The sequence below is a fragment of the Perna viridis genome, chromosome 10 (assembly GCF_037379345.1).
Source record: "Perna viridis isolate PV_CMFRI_1.1 ecotype Kerala chromosome 10, ASM3737934v1, whole genome shotgun sequence".
NCBI lineage: Eukaryota > Metazoa > Mollusca > Bivalvia > Mytilida > Mytilidae > Perna > Perna viridis.
Genome location: NC_142454.1, coordinates 23285943 through 23307180, shown reverse-complemented (window position 1 = coordinate 23307180; position 21238 = coordinate 23285943). Strand labels below are relative to the sequence as shown.

The 21238-nt window shown below is 33.5% G+C and overlaps 1 protein-coding gene across 1 annotated transcript in view; it reads right to left on the bottom strand.

The window, feature by feature from the left end:
- The window catches only part of LOC148605025 (uncharacterized), a 28940-nt gene extending 22585 nt beyond the window's left edge, over positions 1–6355 (bottom strand). Inside the window, exon 1 of the mRNA XM_088550404.1 lies at positions 144–6355. Coding sequence (XP_088406530.1) covers positions 144–327 — 184 coding nt within the window. The 5' untranslated portion in view covers positions 328–6355. The remainder of the gene's footprint in view (positions 1–143) is intronic.
- Between the last annotated feature and the right edge of the window lie 14883 nt (positions 6356–21238).

The window sequence follows — 21238 nt, the reverse complement described above, 5'->3', positions numbered from 1 at the left end:
AATAAAAAAAATCTTGCTATTGAAACAATAACAATAATAACTTTCATGGTGCGGCTCGAGTGAATCGAGCACCCATGCGTTTTGGCATCAATCATGCTGTCCAAACAAAACGAGAATCAAACAAACAAATGCGCTTAACTTACTGGTCGTGGCATCAATTTTTTCTGGTGGATTTTCAGCGTCCGTCGTCACAACATTAACCTCCTGATCAACATTTTTTGTTTCTTGGCGAACCTCCTCATTTTGCACATTAGTGTCATTAATATTCTCAACATTTTCTTCATTATCTATATGATCATCCATTGCGCACTCCTGTTCGTTTTCCATTGTGAATAAGTACTTAATTTAACAACGCCTCAACATAATCATTTTACATCCTTTCCTACACCTCTTAGACAGTAGATTGTGTGTAAATAGGTCCACTAATGATCCTAAACTAACCACTGTTATCGTTTCTGCCCCCTGGGAATTATCGCGGAACTTAACTTCGTCTGGTACTGGACGATAGTTTTATAAATATACAAACGGTGTGTATTTAGGCAAACCTTACAGTAGAACCTCGATTTCAACTTCACGTGCTCCTGGCAGACCGTCTGATCATCTTAACGTCTGCTTTTAAGATTAAGATGTGAGGGCTGGCAGTTTTATGTTTGAAAACCTACTCGGGAAATTTCTCAGTAAGAAAACTAAGTATTTATTAGATGTCTGAAGTGGCACCATCTTAGAGGTCAAATTGACATTATCCTGTATTACGTGTTGAGTAATGACTTTATCCGGGGACTATCTACTTGGACACTTTATAAACCTCGTGTTTCTTCCTGCTTCCTCCATCCACAAAATCAGCTACGTAAAATGGAATATTTCTAAATCAAACAACTGATGCTACCTTTATTGGCTACAATTCAGGTTTAGCCCTTTAATTTTCTTTCCCTTTTTTCATTTTATCTCTATGATATGTGTTCCATGCATTTTATTTATTTTGTACGGAAGCAAACGACGGAGCAATGCTATTTACAAATGTACATGTACATGTACTATGTAAATTTAGTTGACATTTAAAGCGATCAGTCTGATCACAACATATCACCATGCGCAATATTTTCAAAACATAGAAATGCACTATGTTTCTCAGCGATACCAGCATTCCCATCATAACGCTAGCTAAGCACAGAAAATGATGCTTTTACTGTAGTATTATCTGAAATGCTGATACGGGCTGTCTTTACCAATTTTAATATTCTGTGGATGTTTTTCAAACGTTCTCAGAGTTTCAGGATTGTTTTGTTACAGATAAACTTGATAAAATTTCATAGAAAATCTGCGTCCCGTCTGATCATTTTATTCAATCTGACATATCTGGGGCTTACTACCGGTTTCGCTCTACTGTCTTTGATGGTCGTTCTAGCATCATAAAAAAACTTAAGTCTTTCTAACAGTGACATTTTTCTGTTAATTAGTTTCTATGCGACTACATTCCCAAGGTTAAACAGAAAATGTGTAAATAAAAAACCTTAATGGTGCCCCTATTGATGATGAAACTGTGATTGTGATTACAAGTTTCTTTAAGCACACATGGTTTTATGATAAAATACTAAAAATGATTACCCCGAGTGTAGCGAAGAAGGATTCCTGTTTTATCATAATATCTGTTCATAAAGCAACTTCAAATGTATAACTCATTTAGTGAACACAGTATGAATTACACAAACATATTCTATCTAATGTTTTAGCACCGGTTCTACTATTAAGATGGTATAGGATCCTGCTGTTTATATGTAATATATTTTTTATAATATGTAGGTCGATCATCAGTGGCATATCTCTGAAAATTTCTCTTTTTTTCTGGCACCTCTTCTCCGTTACACTAAATTTGTACAATTCAATAATTAAGGATATTGTCACAGTAGTCATAATTTCCTCGTTTCACCGTGCAAAACCCTCATATTTTTATCAATTGAACATGAACACCCAACCCGTCATATCGTTGTCCAAATAAAAACTTGAAAGTTTGGATTCGGACTACATGTACGTAATTGTTAAGGTTTCGAGAGTTGCAGAAGACTACCACGACTACCGAGTACTTGAGTACTTTCTGATTATCTGTAAGTTGTTAATGGTCCTCTTCTGACCATTCTAGAATTTAAACGATTGTTTACACGTCTGGAGCAATAAAAAAACCCTTAAATTACAAACAGCAAATCAATCAAGAATCCTTATGCAGTATGTAATGGCGGGTCAAGAAATCTGTTGGGTTTATTTTTACCCAGATATTCTTAAAAGGAGTTTCCAGATTATCATTTGCTTTTTGAGCCCAAATGGTGCCAAAATTGACATTTTTTTTCAACAAAAAGGGGGTCCAGCCCGCGGAACCTCCAAATTGATCTGCCACTACCTTTTATTCTGGTAATCATATTTCTACATTGCGTACAACTGTCTAAGTAAGTACACAAGTCGTAATGTCAACCTTCTTGTCTGAATTGTTCATTCAAGGCTAAGGCTAGATCTTGAAAACTCATCCATCTATAAATCATTTTTAAAATGACAAGACCTTGGGTTCAACTAAAAAATACTCTATCAAAAAAAAACAACCTTGAAGTTGAAATGACCACAACAGATATTTCAGTTCTTGGTGATATATAAATAAACATCTTTCTTGTTCAATGATGTTATATACAGGGTGTGAGTCCATGTAAACAAAGAGAGAATACATAAGTATGTACTTTAATAAGCTTAAGTATACAAAGATCTGCTGTTTTTTAAGTATCTATGAAGAGCAAGTGGAACTTGTGTATTTTGTTTCTCTGGATTCTTCGAATACCAGTTAAACATGTGTCTTCAACCTGCATGGACATTCGTAGCACCTGCTTCGTTAAAAATGGGTATTTCCGTTAATTAATTGAAATTTAATCTTGGTTAGGCAAAGGTAATCAACATCTTCCAATGAATGTTATAATAACTAAAATGCAAAAAGTTCACCACGAGATCCAGTGTATAAAATGAAATGTGTTAGGGTTGCCAATAAGACAGTCATCCACCAAAAGCCAAGCAACCAACAATTAAACTTCTACAGATCACCACACGGTCTTCAATGATGGGCAAAACCCATACCATAAAGAATGCTGTAAAAGGCCATAAAATAAATGTAGTGGAAAATTTTCATTGAAAACAAAAATCGACCCAAGCTATAAAACACTTCAATGAACATAAAAAACGACAACTACTGGCTTGGGACAGGCTAATCATTTATGTGGCGGGGTTAAACATCTTAGTGAGCGCTCAATCCTCCCACTAACCTTGTTACAAGTCCTTCTCCTATAGAATTGATTGTACATGTATACTCCTTAAGTGAAATATCTTCTACAGTAGCTAAGTCAACATGTACAAATGTGCATTATACCTCTATTCAAAGAAACTGTAATGACAAAAAAAACAGGAAAAGGCCTTGAAGCAAGTTCATCACGGCATACACATGTCCGTTTTAGGAAAAAAAGAGCGGATGTTGGATTAGTGTTGAAAAAGTGGTCCCTATAGTCTGCACTAATTTTCAAAGCGCCCATTGTTAATTGTGCACGGCGATTATAGACAAATTTCTAGAAATAATACAATACAACGCCTAGAAAAGAAACCCGGCAACCAAAAGAAATGGTTTGTGTGTTACATGTATGAGGGTTTCCTCATCGTCCATTGAAGACCAATAGATGACCTTGGTTTGATATTTTCATCTCGGTGGAGTTGTTGTCTCTTTGACATATACACCACACATTTTCTCGTTATATGTATTGGTGTACTATTTTTTATTTTTCTAATCTCAAAATTAAGTAGTGCTTGATATGAACAACTGTTGCTATCAAATACTTAGTGTCTAACAAAGCTACTATATAATTATCAATACATATAACAGACGAAAACAGCAATCTTTTGTATTACGTCTGTCACATTTCCAATAAGTATAGTTTCCAAAAAGAAAAAAGAGCACACTTTAAGATATAAATAGGTATATACAATGTAGTATATTATTTGTGGACCCTAAACATTAAATACAGAAACATTCCGAATGACCTAGGTACTAGACGTAAGATACCCATCAGGAACAACCATTATATGATGAATCAATACCTATTAAGTCTGAGAATGTCCATCAACCGAAGATAGCTTGATCCAAGCCATAGAACCATGAATGAAATGGCTTATTAAAGATGATCAATGCTTACACCATTGTAGAATACTTCCACACGAACGCACCACGAACTTTCAAGCAGTCAAAAGGAGTATCGATTTTCTATCAGGATATGAAAAATATACCTTCGTCAATCGCAACTTCTCGGCCAATCTCGCTGATTCCGAGCATTGCCGGGATTGACCGAGGACGTACCGATTGATACCTTCGTTTGCTGAAACTGACAATGCTACAAATTTCCAGTAATATTTTTGAAAGGCTGAATCGATTTATCCCTTGCCATATCTGTTTTAAATCTTCTAATTGAAAGAGATAACAGAGAATGAAACTGAAGCTACTGACAATTATGTAATGAACTGATTTATTTTGTTTTCATATTGTTGCTTGGAGATCTATGCTCCTAGAGCACGTAACAACCATTAAATATTTGTAAATAAAAAAATGGTGAAAACAAATTTAGCCTTATCACTCAGAGGCTGGTGTGTTAATGTGAGGTCTTCGGTGTACTGTTTTATTCACGTGGTTTCATCATTGATTTTGTGTATGCACGTCAATATACAGACTGGGTGCTCGATTTTCAATAGTTACCTGCCTAAAGCAAGCACTAAATAAATCTGAAACTTTATCATAAATCACTAATGACTATATCCAATTTAAGGAGGTAGACCTATGGTAAGGGATATAACTCTTGAAACCAGTTATATGTTTGTATCATAAAATTATTTAATTTCACCAAAGCCTTTCAACCTTTCATTTGAAACAGAATGAAATCAATCTAAGTTTCTTTGATGCTGACATGAGATTGATGAAAAATGCTGAATACAAACCTTCCAATGATTTGTAAAAGTTATGTCCCCAACCTAGGGTCTACCTTCTTAATTTAATATAAACTACGTGTAATTTGAAATTCATATAGAATTGAAAAAGAAATGAATTCGTTGGTTCGGTCAGTGTACAAGTGTTAATTATTGATGTAATGCGAAAAAATGACGTCAACATTTGGTGCCAATATAGGTTTCAACTGTATAAATATTTCGACTTGAGTAGCTTACTCCGATAAAACATCTGGGACACTGTATTTGCGTTCACTACATTAAAACTTATAATCACTAAATTTCAGCTGGTGCTAACATGCCGACCACGGCAACTTGACCATTGATTCCCAGATTGATTATAATGACTTTACAAGAACATTGATGATAGCACCCACGTGGTCATTTCTCAAGATAAGGGCCATTAATCATACTAGAGGTTATTACTGTGTCATTAATTAAGTGTAAAAACCCAATTCCATCATATTTCAATGTCAAACTAATGACAGGAATGTTTTTATAGCCTCAGACCTGTTACGTTGGTCAGTTAGGTAGATAAATACATTGTTTGTGAATAACAACGATCAGCTCCTGGGGAGGAAAAAATCAAAATAATACATTTTGTTTTGTCTTCCCAACTGCGCATGGCACGCCCGTCCTTGGATCTATGTCAATTCCCGGTGTAAATATACGATTTCAAATAAAAAAAGAACGTACAAAGTCATGTAAAATATGCGAACAGTCAAATATCTAAGTAAAATATATTTTTTTAGATCAAGATATGTATGCATAGTTTATTGTACGTGCTGAATTCAGAAGTTTGTCTTATACCTATGGCTTCGGTATATTCCAAGAGTTGTTTTGATTATTTTGAGTTCTAACTTTCTCATTGGGTTTCCTTAGGCTGTCTCAAAGGATCCTGTAAAGTTGTGCCAGCAGTATACCAACGATATTAAGAGATAAATAACAGATATAATGGGTTGAAAGCAATCCGTTATAATTACCAAAATTGATAATCATTAATTCCAATAGAGCATCAATATTAAACCCTATTTATGCTTGAAACTACATGTAAATGAGGTGAAGATTGTGACCTTTATATCACATATGAAGAGTCCTACGTATCTTACATGTATAATCCTTGTAATTCATTTTCTTCTCGTCCTTTTCCTTTTACAGAAAAAAAGCATCCCAATCCAAGGCCAAAAAATAATATGTTTATTTCCTGCTTGCCAACATGTACCTACTCTAATGTTTTGTGCATAACCTGAAAGTTTAATGGTCATTTTGCCTCAAGCAAAGTCTAGATTGCATCGAAACCAACTCAATGTAAATGTTTTTGAAAAATGAAATAATTTTCCTACCAATTTACCCATTTTTTTCTTGCTGGTAGCAGGAAAAAAGTTATTTGTTTGGCCTAAAGGTGAATTCTGCCATCGTTATTTTGTCAAAACAATGACACACGAGTAACAGCAAAAAGTGACTTCAAAGGACGACTTCATCGGGCTCTATAAATCTGGTTTAATTTCACAAAACAAAACGAAAGGGTTGTACAAGAAACTCAAGGACAAAAAATCACTCAAAACAGACAAGTATAATTAAATGTCAGTCTCCAAATGAATCAGGCAGTGGGTGAAACATGGTACGAGAAAAAAACCACCATTTAGATAACGTAATTTGACTATTTGCTCAATAAGAATCACGGAAATAAGACAATATTTTCCATATCATGTTGGTGCATTGAGTTATAATTTCATTGAAATGCACTGAAAATGAATATTTCAAGGGCAGATAACTTTGTCAATAACATCATTTTTCTAACATAATTTTATTCTATTGATATTTTTTTTTCAAATCCAGTGATGCAGAGATCATAAAATGTTTTTTGTTCATAAAGAAAGCATCATTGAGTGATATTATATTGTCAGATCGGTGGGGTTTTGACATGTATGTTTCTGATTTTTGTTCTATTTTGTCTGATTCTTACAAATACTTACACTTAAACTGAACAAACTTCACAATTTTTACTAGATCAAAGAGAAGAAGACAAGTAAGAACTTTCATATGCTGCAGTTTTTGTGATTGTCATGATACATATGTCATATATATTTTACACTTGTTATACTTGATTGAAGTCCTATTCATTTTTTGTCATCTTATCGCTTACAACAGGAAGTGTTTTACATGGAAATGCAGTCACTTTAAAATTAAAATCATCAACTGAACGAGAGACTGATACAAAGCTGTACGAATGGAAAATAAGTATTTTAAAATCTCTTAAAGTTGAGATGTGCCTATCGACAATACTTAATGTGCGAGAGCATGATATACGTGTTATACTAAATTATGAATGTTGAAGCTTATATTTATTGAAAGAATGACATAACACACAATTTGGCGTATATAATTGTACATGTGTGGGTACACTACATGTACAATATACACACCAATCTGTGGATATAATATTCTTTTAATTTAGTGTTCCAATAATAAAATTACTAATTTCGTCGATGTCAACATTAACCACTTTTTAAAGTTAGTTTTTAAAAAGCAATTTCAAACACGATAATCAAAAATTAAGAAACTAAATATAACCTTTTGAGCTGCTTTCTGAATCCTCAATTTCTGTTCCAAATACATATGACATTGTTAATGGGTTTAACAAAGTCATATGCAAATTATTTCTTGAAGTATAATGACATCTGTAAGTTTTAGAACCGGTTTGCGGTTTCACGAGTTGAATAAAAGGAATCATTGGCATTCAGTTGTGTTCCCATGTCTTTCCCCCGGCAATGTCTTTTTGCCTACTTGCCTCAACGGAGGATTACTCTTTAATGGTTTAAATGTTGATGCAACTTAAACATATGTTTATATATAAACATTGTAGTTGCCTTTCTACCTCTAGCAAAACTTTACAATAAAACACTAGTACATCATTTTAACATTTGTCTCCCTTTGTACATATCGTGTTAATGCTTTGATTATGTGATACAGCATATCCTGGTATCAACTGTTCAAAAGCAAGAAATCAGGTGTTATAGAACTGCGAAATTAATTGCATTCGATGCATGCCTATGGGTACTGAGGCGTGCCTCTTACATCAAAGAAATATGTATTAATTACAAACTGAAAACCTAACACAAGTTATATTTTCCCTTGGGATATTCAAATCTCTCATCTAATAATGTTGACTTCACGTACATGATTACAATCTTAAAATGGATTTATCCGATTATGGTCGCAATAAAAAGCTATTACCTAATAACCAAAAATACCATAGTCAATACAGAGCATAAGAATGTACTTATAACACACATGGTTGAATGCTCACTGACAGGACTAAAATCAATACGAAGTCTTAAAACAGGTATTGATTTTCTATATTTGTCAACACAAGACTGTAGGTCATTCATTCAAGTTTGTTTACATTTCAAACATTTACCTATCTTTACTTAAAACCCACACACTACAAGTACAATTAATCTGTGGAAATCTTTTCCGCATTTGTATCATCGTTCATGCTCCATTCTGCGAAAACGCCCTTTCAAGTAAAAAATATTTTCACACTTTTTTCTCAACTTGTTTTCTTACCTTCATGAATTTTTACAGTCTCAACAGTAGTTTTATGGACCAAACGTTCACCCTCGTGATCTGATTCCTCTACAGATAAAAGTTCCCCGTTTTCAGCCTCTGCACGTTGAGATTCCCATGGACTCTCCATCTTCTCAAGCACCGGGAAACTTTTCACATTAAGAATCAAACCTTCTTTCACATGTGGTCTATCAATTTACATACTAATAAATAGCAGCTATTATTCCACTGTGATAAATATTATCCTAGGACGTATGGGTATTACATCAAGCACGATTTTCTCTCCTACCAAGAAATTAGATTACGTATTGCAAAAACAAAAACAGATCATAAAACATGCAAACTAGCACAAGAGAAAGCGTTTACACATAAAGTGATATTATCCTTCAATAATGAGCTTTTAACTATATATTTACAAATTTGTCAAATGGTTTGACATTTATAGCCAAGCAAATTTTCGTCTCAGTTGAGTAATTAGTCCAAGTTACAACACTAGCAAGCTCAGTTGCCGGGATATTATGATCGCTAGGTACGATGCAACGAACTATGTCGCTGGAGCGATTGATCTTTCCCCGTTCTGGCAACAACCTAACGGCACAGTTTAAGCAGATTTATTCCCTAGAGATCTTTATTAGATCTTTATTCTATAGTAATTGGTAATGTGTGGTCTTAATTGAAAAATGTTTCCACAGTTTATCTTTAGCAATTGATTTCACTAGTAACGATTGTAAACAAAAATATCAACTCAATCCACCTCAATTCCCGCAAAACACAACCGTCCAATCAGATCTTTATAGTCTTCTAGAATATTGGATTTCTTAGCAAAATGTGAATATTTAATGAATATTGGGAAAATCCAAACTGTTACACTGCGATCTGACTTAAATACAATGATATCAATCCAAACTTTCCTTTATGCTCAGTAATTGAATCAAAGGGCATATGCCTCAAGTAATTGGATATTAATAAGATATAATAGTCTTGTCTGTTACACGAGAGAAACAAGGAAAAGGTCATTCATAAACTTACAAAACCATATTGCAGGTCGTTTGTATTTCCTCTTTATACCTATTTGAAGTGTGCAACGTATAACGTTCTGAAATAGTATAGTCGTTTCTCAGTTTCCCTTTACACTTAAGCTCAAGTGCTCTATTCTCGTTGCTTATGTTCTTCACTGTTCTTAACGACACAAGTTCTCTCTTAAGATCTTCTGATAATTGCAAAAGAAATTTCCTCTAAATTAAACGTAAGAGCTTTACAGATTGGCATCAATCGAAGCAATGTCTCCAAAAGGTTTATCAGGTACAAGCTAAACGTACTTTAATCCTCAAATATCAAACGAATTTTCGATATTGTTCCATGAAAGGTAAGAGTATTCTTGTTTGTGCTCATTATTTTCAATTAGCAAAACTTTTCAAGGATGTTCCACATGTGGCTAGATATGAAAAAAAACACGTAGGCCTCTGATAAGTTGTCCTCTGAACCTAGCAGGTAGATTCAGACCTCAGCCATCGAGTATTATCCTAACTTACGATGCTATCTTAATTCCATCAATAAAATATCCGAAACGAAAATATACATGTATCTGGATGCCTTATAACACCTTCCTCCTCAAAACAAAACACAGAGTTGTCACGTCCAGCCCCGGACAGGTTTTTAGTCTATCCTCCGGCAAACAAATTTGTGTGTACGTAATCACTGGTGCTCGTAATACACGTCACATCAAATGACAAATGAATTTCTTCTTCATTTAGTACAAATTTGACATGTATTATAAATATATTACCTTTATCTTGCATTTCATGTCCTCATAGATTAATAGCATGACACTGTGGTTTTATTTGAGTCTCCATGCGGAAAGAAATCAGAAACGTGCAGGTATTCATTACTTTCAATATTATATAAAGGATGTTTTAGCTTATATATCGAATCAATTTTTATTATAAAAGAAGGAGCAAAATATTCAGACTTGGGTGATTTTCAACTGTCGTTCACCTATTTGATCTGAAAGATTTGTTTGGAAAAGCTCAAAGTCATACTTAAAATCAATAAATCGCCTCTATTTGATACTTACTTGTGTATACATCTTGTGATAAAAGAACATTTACATAAATTTGTAAATTTTTATTACATCTGGCGTTTAACTCAAGGTAAATATAGAAAATTTTGTCACACAGTTAAGGTTGAAAGTTTAAATAGACCGCCGTAGTCATACTGTTTGTGAAAGTAGTAATCAAAGGAACCAAGATTCTAGCGGAAATCAAAAGAATATAATCCAGGGGTAAAAAACGCACGCAACAAAGAACGTGAAATAACCAAATTAACATGTACAAAGAAACAAAAGTAAATGAGCAACCTGGACCCCATTAAAACTGGGAGCATGGACCAGGTGCACGGGAAGCGCCATACCGGAAAAGAATTATTCTGTCGAAAGCATCCTCGTATATCTAACAAAAAGCGCTTATCGAGAACTGGTATTTTTTTGACTTACACAACCTAGACATTACTTAAAGCTGAAATATTATTAAAATTAAATAAGAGTAATCAAGGGAACCAAGGTTATAGCGGTAATCAAAAGAATGTAATCCAGGGACAAAGACCAGACATGGAAAACAGACATACACAACAAAGAACATAAAGTAACTAAAGTCATACATACAAAGTAACAAAAGTAAATGAGCAACTCGGACTCCACTAAAAACTGGAAGCATGGACCAGGTGCACCGGTAGGGTAAGCGTCCTCTGCTTTTCTAGAAACACCCGCCGAGTTGCTCATAAAAAGTCAAGTCCGGGGTAGACAAACGAGGAAAGGAAAACTGTGACCCGTTGAATACATCAATTTTCATGGTGCTGATGGATACACCATAACGATCCACGAGTTCATGATGACGAAATAAAATAGGAAATATCCTTGCTATAATCTTTCGACACAAGCTCCGTAACAAGTGCATTGGTAACAAAGTTATTACCATACAACAAAAGGCGTTGTAAAAATACATGATAGTAATACTGGAAATATACTGCGATATTGGAAATTGTCTGTCTAAATGACTTGACTGACAACTCATGATCAGTCAAAAGGAATTTGTTGAAAAAATTATTCAGCATAACAAGTCAATTTAATGACACAATTCGTATGATATTCGGACCGACTAAAGACAGACTGAGATTTAAAAAAAAAAACACATTCTTTATTTTTTGCATATCTCTTTTTCAATCTGGGAGCTTTTAAAGCTGCTTTTTATACCATTTACCTACTATAAGATATAAATAGACGAAACTTGAGGTAATAATATGCTCTTTATTCTATATTTTTAAAGACGTTTCAGTGAGGGCTTTCTATACATGTACATCATATTTATAATTTCAATACATTTGTAATATTTTTTTCCCTATTACAATTTTGAATATACTCATATGTAATGGTACAATGTAAAAAATAAAAAAATTAACCTGCTTACAGTCTATAAAAGTAAGACAAAAACTAAAGTGGTCGTTCTATATTTCTTCCAAAGTGTTCGTTCTACATTTCTTCCACTTTGTTTATTAGTCAAATAAAGATAAAAGCAATTTTCATATGCTTTTTGTGTTTTTTTTTCTTATTTACACAGCCATTCAATTTTCAAGTATATGTACAGTATAAATGTACATACGCTGTATATATATATATATATATATACAAAGGTGAACCCCCGAGCAAACAGTCAAAATGGTACTAGTCTACATTTACATGTATGCACATATGAAAGTACATATACATATTGATTTTACATTGCATCTCTTTATAATTGTTTATTTAAAAATAATTTATGCATTTTTTGTTTTGTATTACTTTTATTTTTAATGGAAGTCCTGAATTTTCTTCTACAGCAAATTTCTTGACCCATTTTTCTGACAATCGTAAACAAATTGTTTCCGACGAAAAAAAATGCTTTAACTCTTTTACTAGCGAATGGATTTTCGAGTCCTTTCTTCCCTTGTCGTTGAAGTCCTTGGCGTCTATGCATGTTACTGCATCGTGTAGTTTACATTGTACAGAATATATGAGGGTTTCAAATACTCAAACTTTTGAATTAAAACATAAAATTGCGATTTTGTTGGTATGAAAATTAGAAATATTCGATTTTTATAAACTCGAAATTTCGACTTTCTGTATAAATAAAGCTTTATACATGTTCCGGTTAGTTCGAGGGTTTATATCGGTGAACTAGTGGCGTCTGGGAGGTTTGTTCCCGTTCTGCCCACTTTTTAAAAATTATATTCTCATTCTGCCCACTTGTCATAAATAAACAATCAGGTACAAGTTGTTGTTTTAGTAATTATAGTCTGTTTTTAATATTACATGCAGTTCTAATTATCTTTTTTATAATTTCAAATTTGTACATAGATGCATAAATATTTTTTTCTTTTATAACAAAATATCTTTTTTTTGTTTTACATGCAGTTGTAATTTTCTTTTTATAATTTCAAAAGATGCATAAATATTTTCCTCTTTTATAATAAGATATTTTATGTTTATTACAAAAATGAAATGCTATTTTTTTTTTTGTGCAGTAAGCTTGTAAATAGCTATTTAATTTTATAAAAAATTTACACTACCCAATTAAGTTAAACATTAATTTTATTATTTATGTGATTAAAAAATAAATTTATCTATTTATTCATATTCAGTTTTAAAAGTAAATTAATGACGAAATTAATACGCAAGCTTGGAATTATAATTCCTACCCAAGCTAAGCACTTATCACCAAATGCAGCAAGATCAAAGACCATCATGACACTGACTTGATGTCAAAGCTAGCTTTCATATAAACACTCCAAGCTAAGCACCTCTATATATTATGTAGCACCCTTCCCGAGCAGTATTAGTAAACCAATGCAGTAGGATGGCACACGCACAAATACAAGTACAATTTATCAGAAATAAGTATGGGTCTCAGAATTTAGCATATAATGGCTACATATACAGTGTAAAAAACAACCGTGGAGATATTGGAGATGTACCGTTAAAGATTGTCCTGCAACACTTAGTACCCACAACAACATACCCGTTAGCTTTGGACGTCATCAACATAACCACAACCAGAACCAGGCTAACATCAATGCTGAGCAGATAATACACAACATACGCAAGAGATGCATAGATGAAATAAAACCAATCTCCTCAATCTATGACGAGGAAGTGACAAAACTCAGAGATAGTAACTGGAATGATGACACACATCAGACCGTAGAACATCTACAAACTTTAAATTCTTGCAAATCTACACTATACAGGGCTAGACGTAAAGTCACACCAAGATTACCAACTACCAGAGCCGATATACAACTAGAAGGTGTATGGACACAAACAACAGCTGGTCATGAGTTTCTTCTTTTCGACGACAATAACAACCAAGATATGCGCATTATTGCTTTTGCAACATCAGAAAATTTGATTAACTTGGCAAATGCCAACACCTTATACTGTGACGGAACTTTCTATACATGCCCGTCTTTATTCAAGCAGATATATACTATTCATGCCATGGTGAATGACCAAATGTATCCACTACTCTCCGCATTTTTACCAGGAAAAGCACCGACATCTACTTCAGATTATTCACGCAACTCATTTCCAAAAAACAAAACAGTTATACCAAACATAGCCATTTAAAATGACAAGAAAAACACATTGAGTTGCACATGAGACCACAATACAGAGTGTATACTTATTTTAATGAGCTGACATTTCCAAAAACAAAACAGTTATACCAAACATAGCCATTAAGAAAGACAAGAAAAAACACATTGAATTGCACTTAGACCACAATACAGAGTGTATACTTATTTCAATGAACTTATTCCAAAAAACAAAACAGTTATACTAAACATAGCCATTAAAAAGACTAGAAAAAATCACATTGAATTGCCAACAAACAGTAAAACAGACTATAGGTAATTATCTATTGTTCTCTAATTAGTGTCATTACATCTGCATTCCCATTCTGCCCACAATATTTTTACCTGTAAATTTCAAAAGTGGGCAGAACGGGAACACACCGTCTGGGAAAATCTATATTATAGTCTGCTTTCTATACAAGTATGTTTCTACACCTGGACATATTTCAGTGTCAATTATAATTTGACATCAAATATGCGGGGTGTGACATGATTTTATCTCCAGGCAGATCAGCACGCCGAGCGTTGTGGGTGCATAAAACCCGGTTTATTTAACAGAATGCAGAACAATGTCTTCTCTCAGCATACTGTGAACGATCATTCGTTACAATGAAATAGTATTGCGACTTCACAGGAACCCATATCCAATATCTGTACTTATAAGGTACATTATATATATATTTCCTAAAGTAAATGCATGTACGTATCTAATTACATGTACATCTGCATGCTACAAATATATTGTTAGTTAAGAAGGTAGACCTAGGGTAAGGGACATAACTCTTTTTCAATTTCACCAAAGCCGTTCAAGCTTTCCTTTGAAACAGAATGAAATCAGTCCAAGTTACTTTGATGATTACATGAGATGGTTGTAAAATGGTAAATACAAACGTTCCAATGATTTGTAAGAGTTGTGTCCCTAACCCTATACCTCCTTAAATCGACCACTTTATCGTAACTGAAACAAGCACAGTGACTTGGCAACAGTTTTCAAAGCACACGATATCGTGCACTTTTTTATACAAGGTAATGTACAAAATGTAAGTCTATAGATACATCTAATATTTTACCAATTTTCTATGAAACTTTGACATCGAGCTCATGATACGTCAAATATTTGGCTCTCTCACAATGAAATGCAATAATGACTATTGCACAATTAAAGCACCAATGTACACGATCAAACACTCTGTAATGGAGAGTTTTACGGTCAGCAGAGCGTGGTAATTGATTTCAAATTATATACGAATTATAGGCTGTAATTATGTATCAAATTGACTATATTGGTCTTATTCGGAGGAATAGGTTCAATTAATCTGAACCTTTACTTTGAAATGTTCCAAAAGCAAGTACATATTATAAGTGCCTCGATCATACAGATGAAATAAAACAGAACAAGAAAAAAAGAAATTCAATTTCATGTTCTATAGCAAAATTAAGTCATCTAGCACACGATCAAGTTAAAATACTATTTGACCTAGTGTTCATTTAGTCACTTAAACAGCATTTGATCATATAGATCAAAGACTGAAGTCATCAAAGTCGCTAATCAAATAGTCTCTGTCACTGATTTTGGCTTACTTTCAACATCTGCAATGGTACGAATGCGATATGCTCTAAAATCGGGTGACTTCCGACATAATCTTGGTTCTCTTGATATAATTGCGTACTTTTTCGTAACCGTGGTGACCCAAAAGTTTTCAATTACCCGGAACCAGATTAAACAACTGGCAATGGCTATACATGTGGATGTATATAGATATCAGGGTTCTGATAAAATATATGACCTATACATAGTCAATTGTAAGAAGCCAATGTGTTTGGATCGGAAACTGGGAAATATTACATAAATTCAATGCTAACTGATCATTTCATCTTTTAATGTAAACCAGGCGCAGATCCAAGGACGTACGCACCCTCTCCCCCCCCCCCCGCTAGAATTGAAAAAAAAAACGCTTTTTTATGCATGACATCTTGATTTTTCAGAAACGTTACACACATTTTTTTTTATTAGGCCTCCCCCTAACCTGAGACCCTGTATCCGCCCCTGTAACCTTCCCGTTCTCATATATACAAGAAAAAAAACACACACAGACATGTGTATGATATTTTCAAAAAGAGGTACATTGTAGCGATTTTTGGGTCGATATTGATATTGACCAGGGAACCAGATTAGGAACCAGATTAAACAATTTTCAATGAATATTTTATTCATATATATCGGGCCCTGCTAATATATATGACCTATGTAGTCTTGAAACGAGCCCCTCTGCCTGAATCGGAAACTGGGTAATGTTCAATGCTAATCGATCATTTGATATAAACTTTCCGTTCTCATACAAACAAGAAACACACGTAAAACATACGTGTATGATATTTAAGAGGTACATTTTTATCTCGTATGAAGCTAGAACTTAGATGCTATGGCAGTAATCACGGCACAGATATGTAGCATTACGTGGAGTATAAATGTATAATTATGCAAATCATATGCGAATATAAAGAACTGAAATTACGAGTGCCTTACAAAATGAGTTGACAAGCAATTGTTCAAGACAAACACCAATTAACCAATCGAAACAGCTTTTCACCAAGTTAAGCATTAGTTGATCTAACCAAACACCAATTCATGATCATCAAATCAAACAGTAGTTGTCAAACACCAAAACATCAAATTATGCAGCAGTAGATCAAGTCAACTGAAACCCCAATTTAACAAATTTGTCAAACACCAATACATGCACATCAAATGATACAGTAGATGAGCAAGTCAAAAACCATTTCATCAAATGAAACAGTAGTTTAGCAAGTCAAAAACCAGTTCATCAAATAATACAGTAGTTGAGTTGCCCTAAAACTGTATGACATCCCTGAAACGTTTGATCTATTCCATACCTCAAATGTTGTAAGATAACCTAAATATTTTGATATGTTGCATGCAGTTAATTTACAGAGAGACAGTAGATATTACGTTTATAAAACTATCGTCACTATACCCTTCTAATTAATGAATTGAGAAATACGAGTTTAATTTTGGTCGAGTAAGTATGAGACGATGAAAAATCCAAGACTCCTTCCCTCGCTAATTTAATGGTTGGTGCCTGACATTAGGTACCAGTATCGTATTCCATATCCCTGACCGGGTGTACGTCAAAACATGGATGCCATAAAAATATAGTGCATTTTCTTTTTGCCTCTCTACAAACTAATGTTTTGTCAAAAGACATGAACAATGACTTAAAAAATAGAACAAACATCACACTGTAAGATGAAGAACTTTTTTAAAAGAAAATCTAACATAATATCATAAAAATGTTCCACTGAAAAGGTTGGTTTGGTGAGTGCAAAACGAAAGTGAAAGTAGGGAAAATGGCTATTTATAGTTCAAGACTACTTTTCTGTCCAATCTTCGTGGACTCACCCTATTTTCTTTGCGGGAAATTATTTTTTCACATGTCCTTAGAAATGCTACATAAGTGAAAGTTTTATTGAATCAATTTACATATTTTTTAAAAAATCCTAAAAATATGCACTTCACTATAGAAGTCTATGGGAAAATTAATACGATACTGAGACCATTACATGTATCCCAAGTACGACAATTCCGTTTGGTCACATGACCAAGAAAAGATAACTCGATACAATTTAATACCGGTATTATACAAATTGTATATTGTCTCAGTCTTCTTTGCCCCATAGGCTACTATAGTAAGCTCTAAATTTTCATGATTACATGTATTTAAACAATAGACAATGAGTTCCAATCTAACTTTTGAACACGTTTTTCCATTAAGGAAATGTCAAAAATCATTTTACTATAATAGGTGCCTTTTAGAAAAAAAAGGCACGAAACGAATTTTTCTACTTTCACTCATATTTTCATAAAATACTTAAGACTATTTTTTTAGGCATTATTTTTCATGAAAAAATAGGAAAAGGCAAAAAGAAAGCGCACTATATTTAGATTTATTTAGCGTTCATTGGCATCAGGTTAAGGATGCTTCTTACGGTAGATGAAGCCATTTATTGTACGTCTTCGTATCTCATACATGTAAGACAAGAATACAGTTACTGGTTACAATTTTGTTTTTAAAGACTGATTTACACGTAGGTAAAGAGAAAATTGTCTTTACAGTGTTTAGTTGGTACTATATAATATTAAATGTTTGTTCAAAACATAGATTTTGCCGGAAGGAATGAAAATCTGCTGTGTTCCAATTGCAAGAACTCATTAAAAAATTACAAATAACAACTAATATTAGACTATATGCCTACAAGCGATGTGGAATGATGAATAATACATGATTGACGACAGACATTTCAATCTTGTCTGAACAAATCTATAATCTCCAGAATATGTTTTTTACATTTCAAAAGGCATACTGGAAAAAATGGGACGGCACCAGATGTGATAGGTCTGCGAGTCTATTGAATTTGAGTCCGATTATCGAGGCGTAATAAGAAACCATGCGTCTTGCTCGTGAGCCTACTCTGGAGATAATAAATTATAGATATGCAAACCGATTAATGTGCATGTAAATTTCTGGTCAAAAACTTGACCCAAAGTCACGATGAACCTTGTCATCTAGTCCATACCACCACATCTTTTTTTCTAGAATGCCATTTCAAAGAATATCAGGATATCAACCCAGTAAGTCAGCATCCAGATTCAGAGCTGTTAGGTGACATTGTCATAATTGATTGCTAGAATTTGATGCAGCAAGTCGATACAAGCTTAGTTTAAAACAGAATTTAAAATGAAGACTATACGGCGATGTCTATTGTTGCAGAGGCATTGGAACTATTGATTGCCGGGAATTGTCAAGGAAGCCAGGTTATATTGGGGAGTAAGCAGAGGGAATATTGAAATCTAGATTTATTTTGAAAATTGGAAAGAAAACTAATGAAAACACCGTAATAATCTAAACTGGCACAATTTCAACGTTCATCAAAGTTCTTTCATTTTTATGCCTAACAATGTTCATAACTTAATATTAAAAGCGTGCATTATAAATAAAACATACATTTACAGTATAGACGGCATTAGTGCCAATACAGTTTAGGGCTCCTATACACAAAACAAGTTTACCGTATGTTTGACATACGTGAACGTTATGTACTAGTATATGTATTTAAAAGACGTACGTTTTACATACTTGATCAGTTCCACTACGTATCAGACCTATGGCAGATATATCTTGCGTATGGTTGACGTATGTTTTTTGTTTATGAAACAATTATTTTGTGCTATAGTTAGGGATTTTCGAAAATGATGGTTCATTTCCTGAGATATAACCTACGTGGTGCAATTCAAAACTTACTAGCAGTCGCCTACATTTTAGTCGAGAAGTTCGTTCAAACTTTAGAAATACATGTATAATGGTGATTCGGAGTTAGTTAACGTATTTTGTATTTAGAAGACTTCAAATTTGAAGGAGATATCAATAAGACATGACTGTCTTTACTAGAAACGGGTTTCCATTGGAATTCTTTACGTCGAGTGGTTTTATAATTTTCATACAAGAATAGCCTCATCTTAAATCCTTGACTTTTGAAATTCAAGTTAGTTGCTGTATTTTTTTTTATTATTATTAGATAACAAAATCCATAATCAACGCCATAGTGAGCTTCTTTCGTTTTTTAATATTAACGGAATATCTCCCCCGCAAGTAACCCCGAAGTCATTGTTTACAAAGAAAAGATATCAATGAATACATAAATTGTGTTCAAAATGGAATTTACACTGTCTCTTATATGTAACGATATCCATAATAGCTTCCGAACAAACTCTAAAATGAACTTATTTAATGCAGTTAAAAAAATACGTTTTCCCTGTGGAATTGATGGAAATTACGATAATTTCAGATTGTGATTGGCAATCGATTGATGTTCAAACTATTAAGTTTCTAGATCGCAGTAAAAACTGCTCAGAAGTCATACACATGATATTATTGTATCGTAAATGAAGTGTAGGGTATCTTGCTATGAACTTCATCGTGGTTCGCTAGTGAAATGCGGAGAGCACTACCATTCAAGTCTTACAGGCTTCAATCGATGGGTTGGAATAGAAAATTAAACTATTCAATTCGTGTTCCTCAATTTTATAGTCATAGTCAACTATATAAAATCACTAGTTATTCTATCGATTCAAGGTTAACTTAATTTAGGCTTCTGCTAATGTCAAAATTCTAATCTAGGTTTTAAGAATGCAATTATCGTTCCTGAAAACTTTGCTTAATACTTCTTTATACAGTAATCTATATCTATGCATGTAGCCTTTCTTCACAAAACATGTTACGTAACAGCCATATTTTGCGAACAGCAGTGTAAACATCAAATTTTAAAATCGATGTACAGATTTACAAGAACAGATTTTTGTTCGGAAACGCAAATATGCTATAGCCTAATTATCTAGGACAGTGGAAACTAGCAATGATTTGTGACAAATTGCCAGATTTAAATGAAAATTTTGATACTTTATGTTTATTGGTGTTGGTAATTAGCTATATCATGGCATAAAATATCTCAATTCAGCTAAATCTAAAGAAATGACTATTTTTTCAAGAAAATTAATGCTTGCCTGCATTGCATAATACATTTAGGAACAGGGCTATAAGAAAATTAGACTTCAAATCTTGCTTTTAACAGCTTTAAACAATGTTGTTTACACTTTTGCCATTTTTGTTAATTCTGTATACGGAAATGACAAATTTTCCAATAAAAAAGGGGTGCAAACCCACTGCACCCCTGACCCGCCACTGCCACAGGCAATGGATTTATTCAGGATTGGTTTCCACAGGCAACCCCTTTATGATTTCAGGATTAATTAAGACAGGTTACGGTTTTATTCAGTATTAGTTAAGACAGGTTACGGTTTTATTCAGGATTAGTTAAGACAGGTTACGGCTTTGTTCAGCATTGGTTAAAGGCTTTATTTAATATTTGGTTGGGCGGGATATGGCTTTATTCAGGATTAATTTCGCTAGGTTACGGTGCT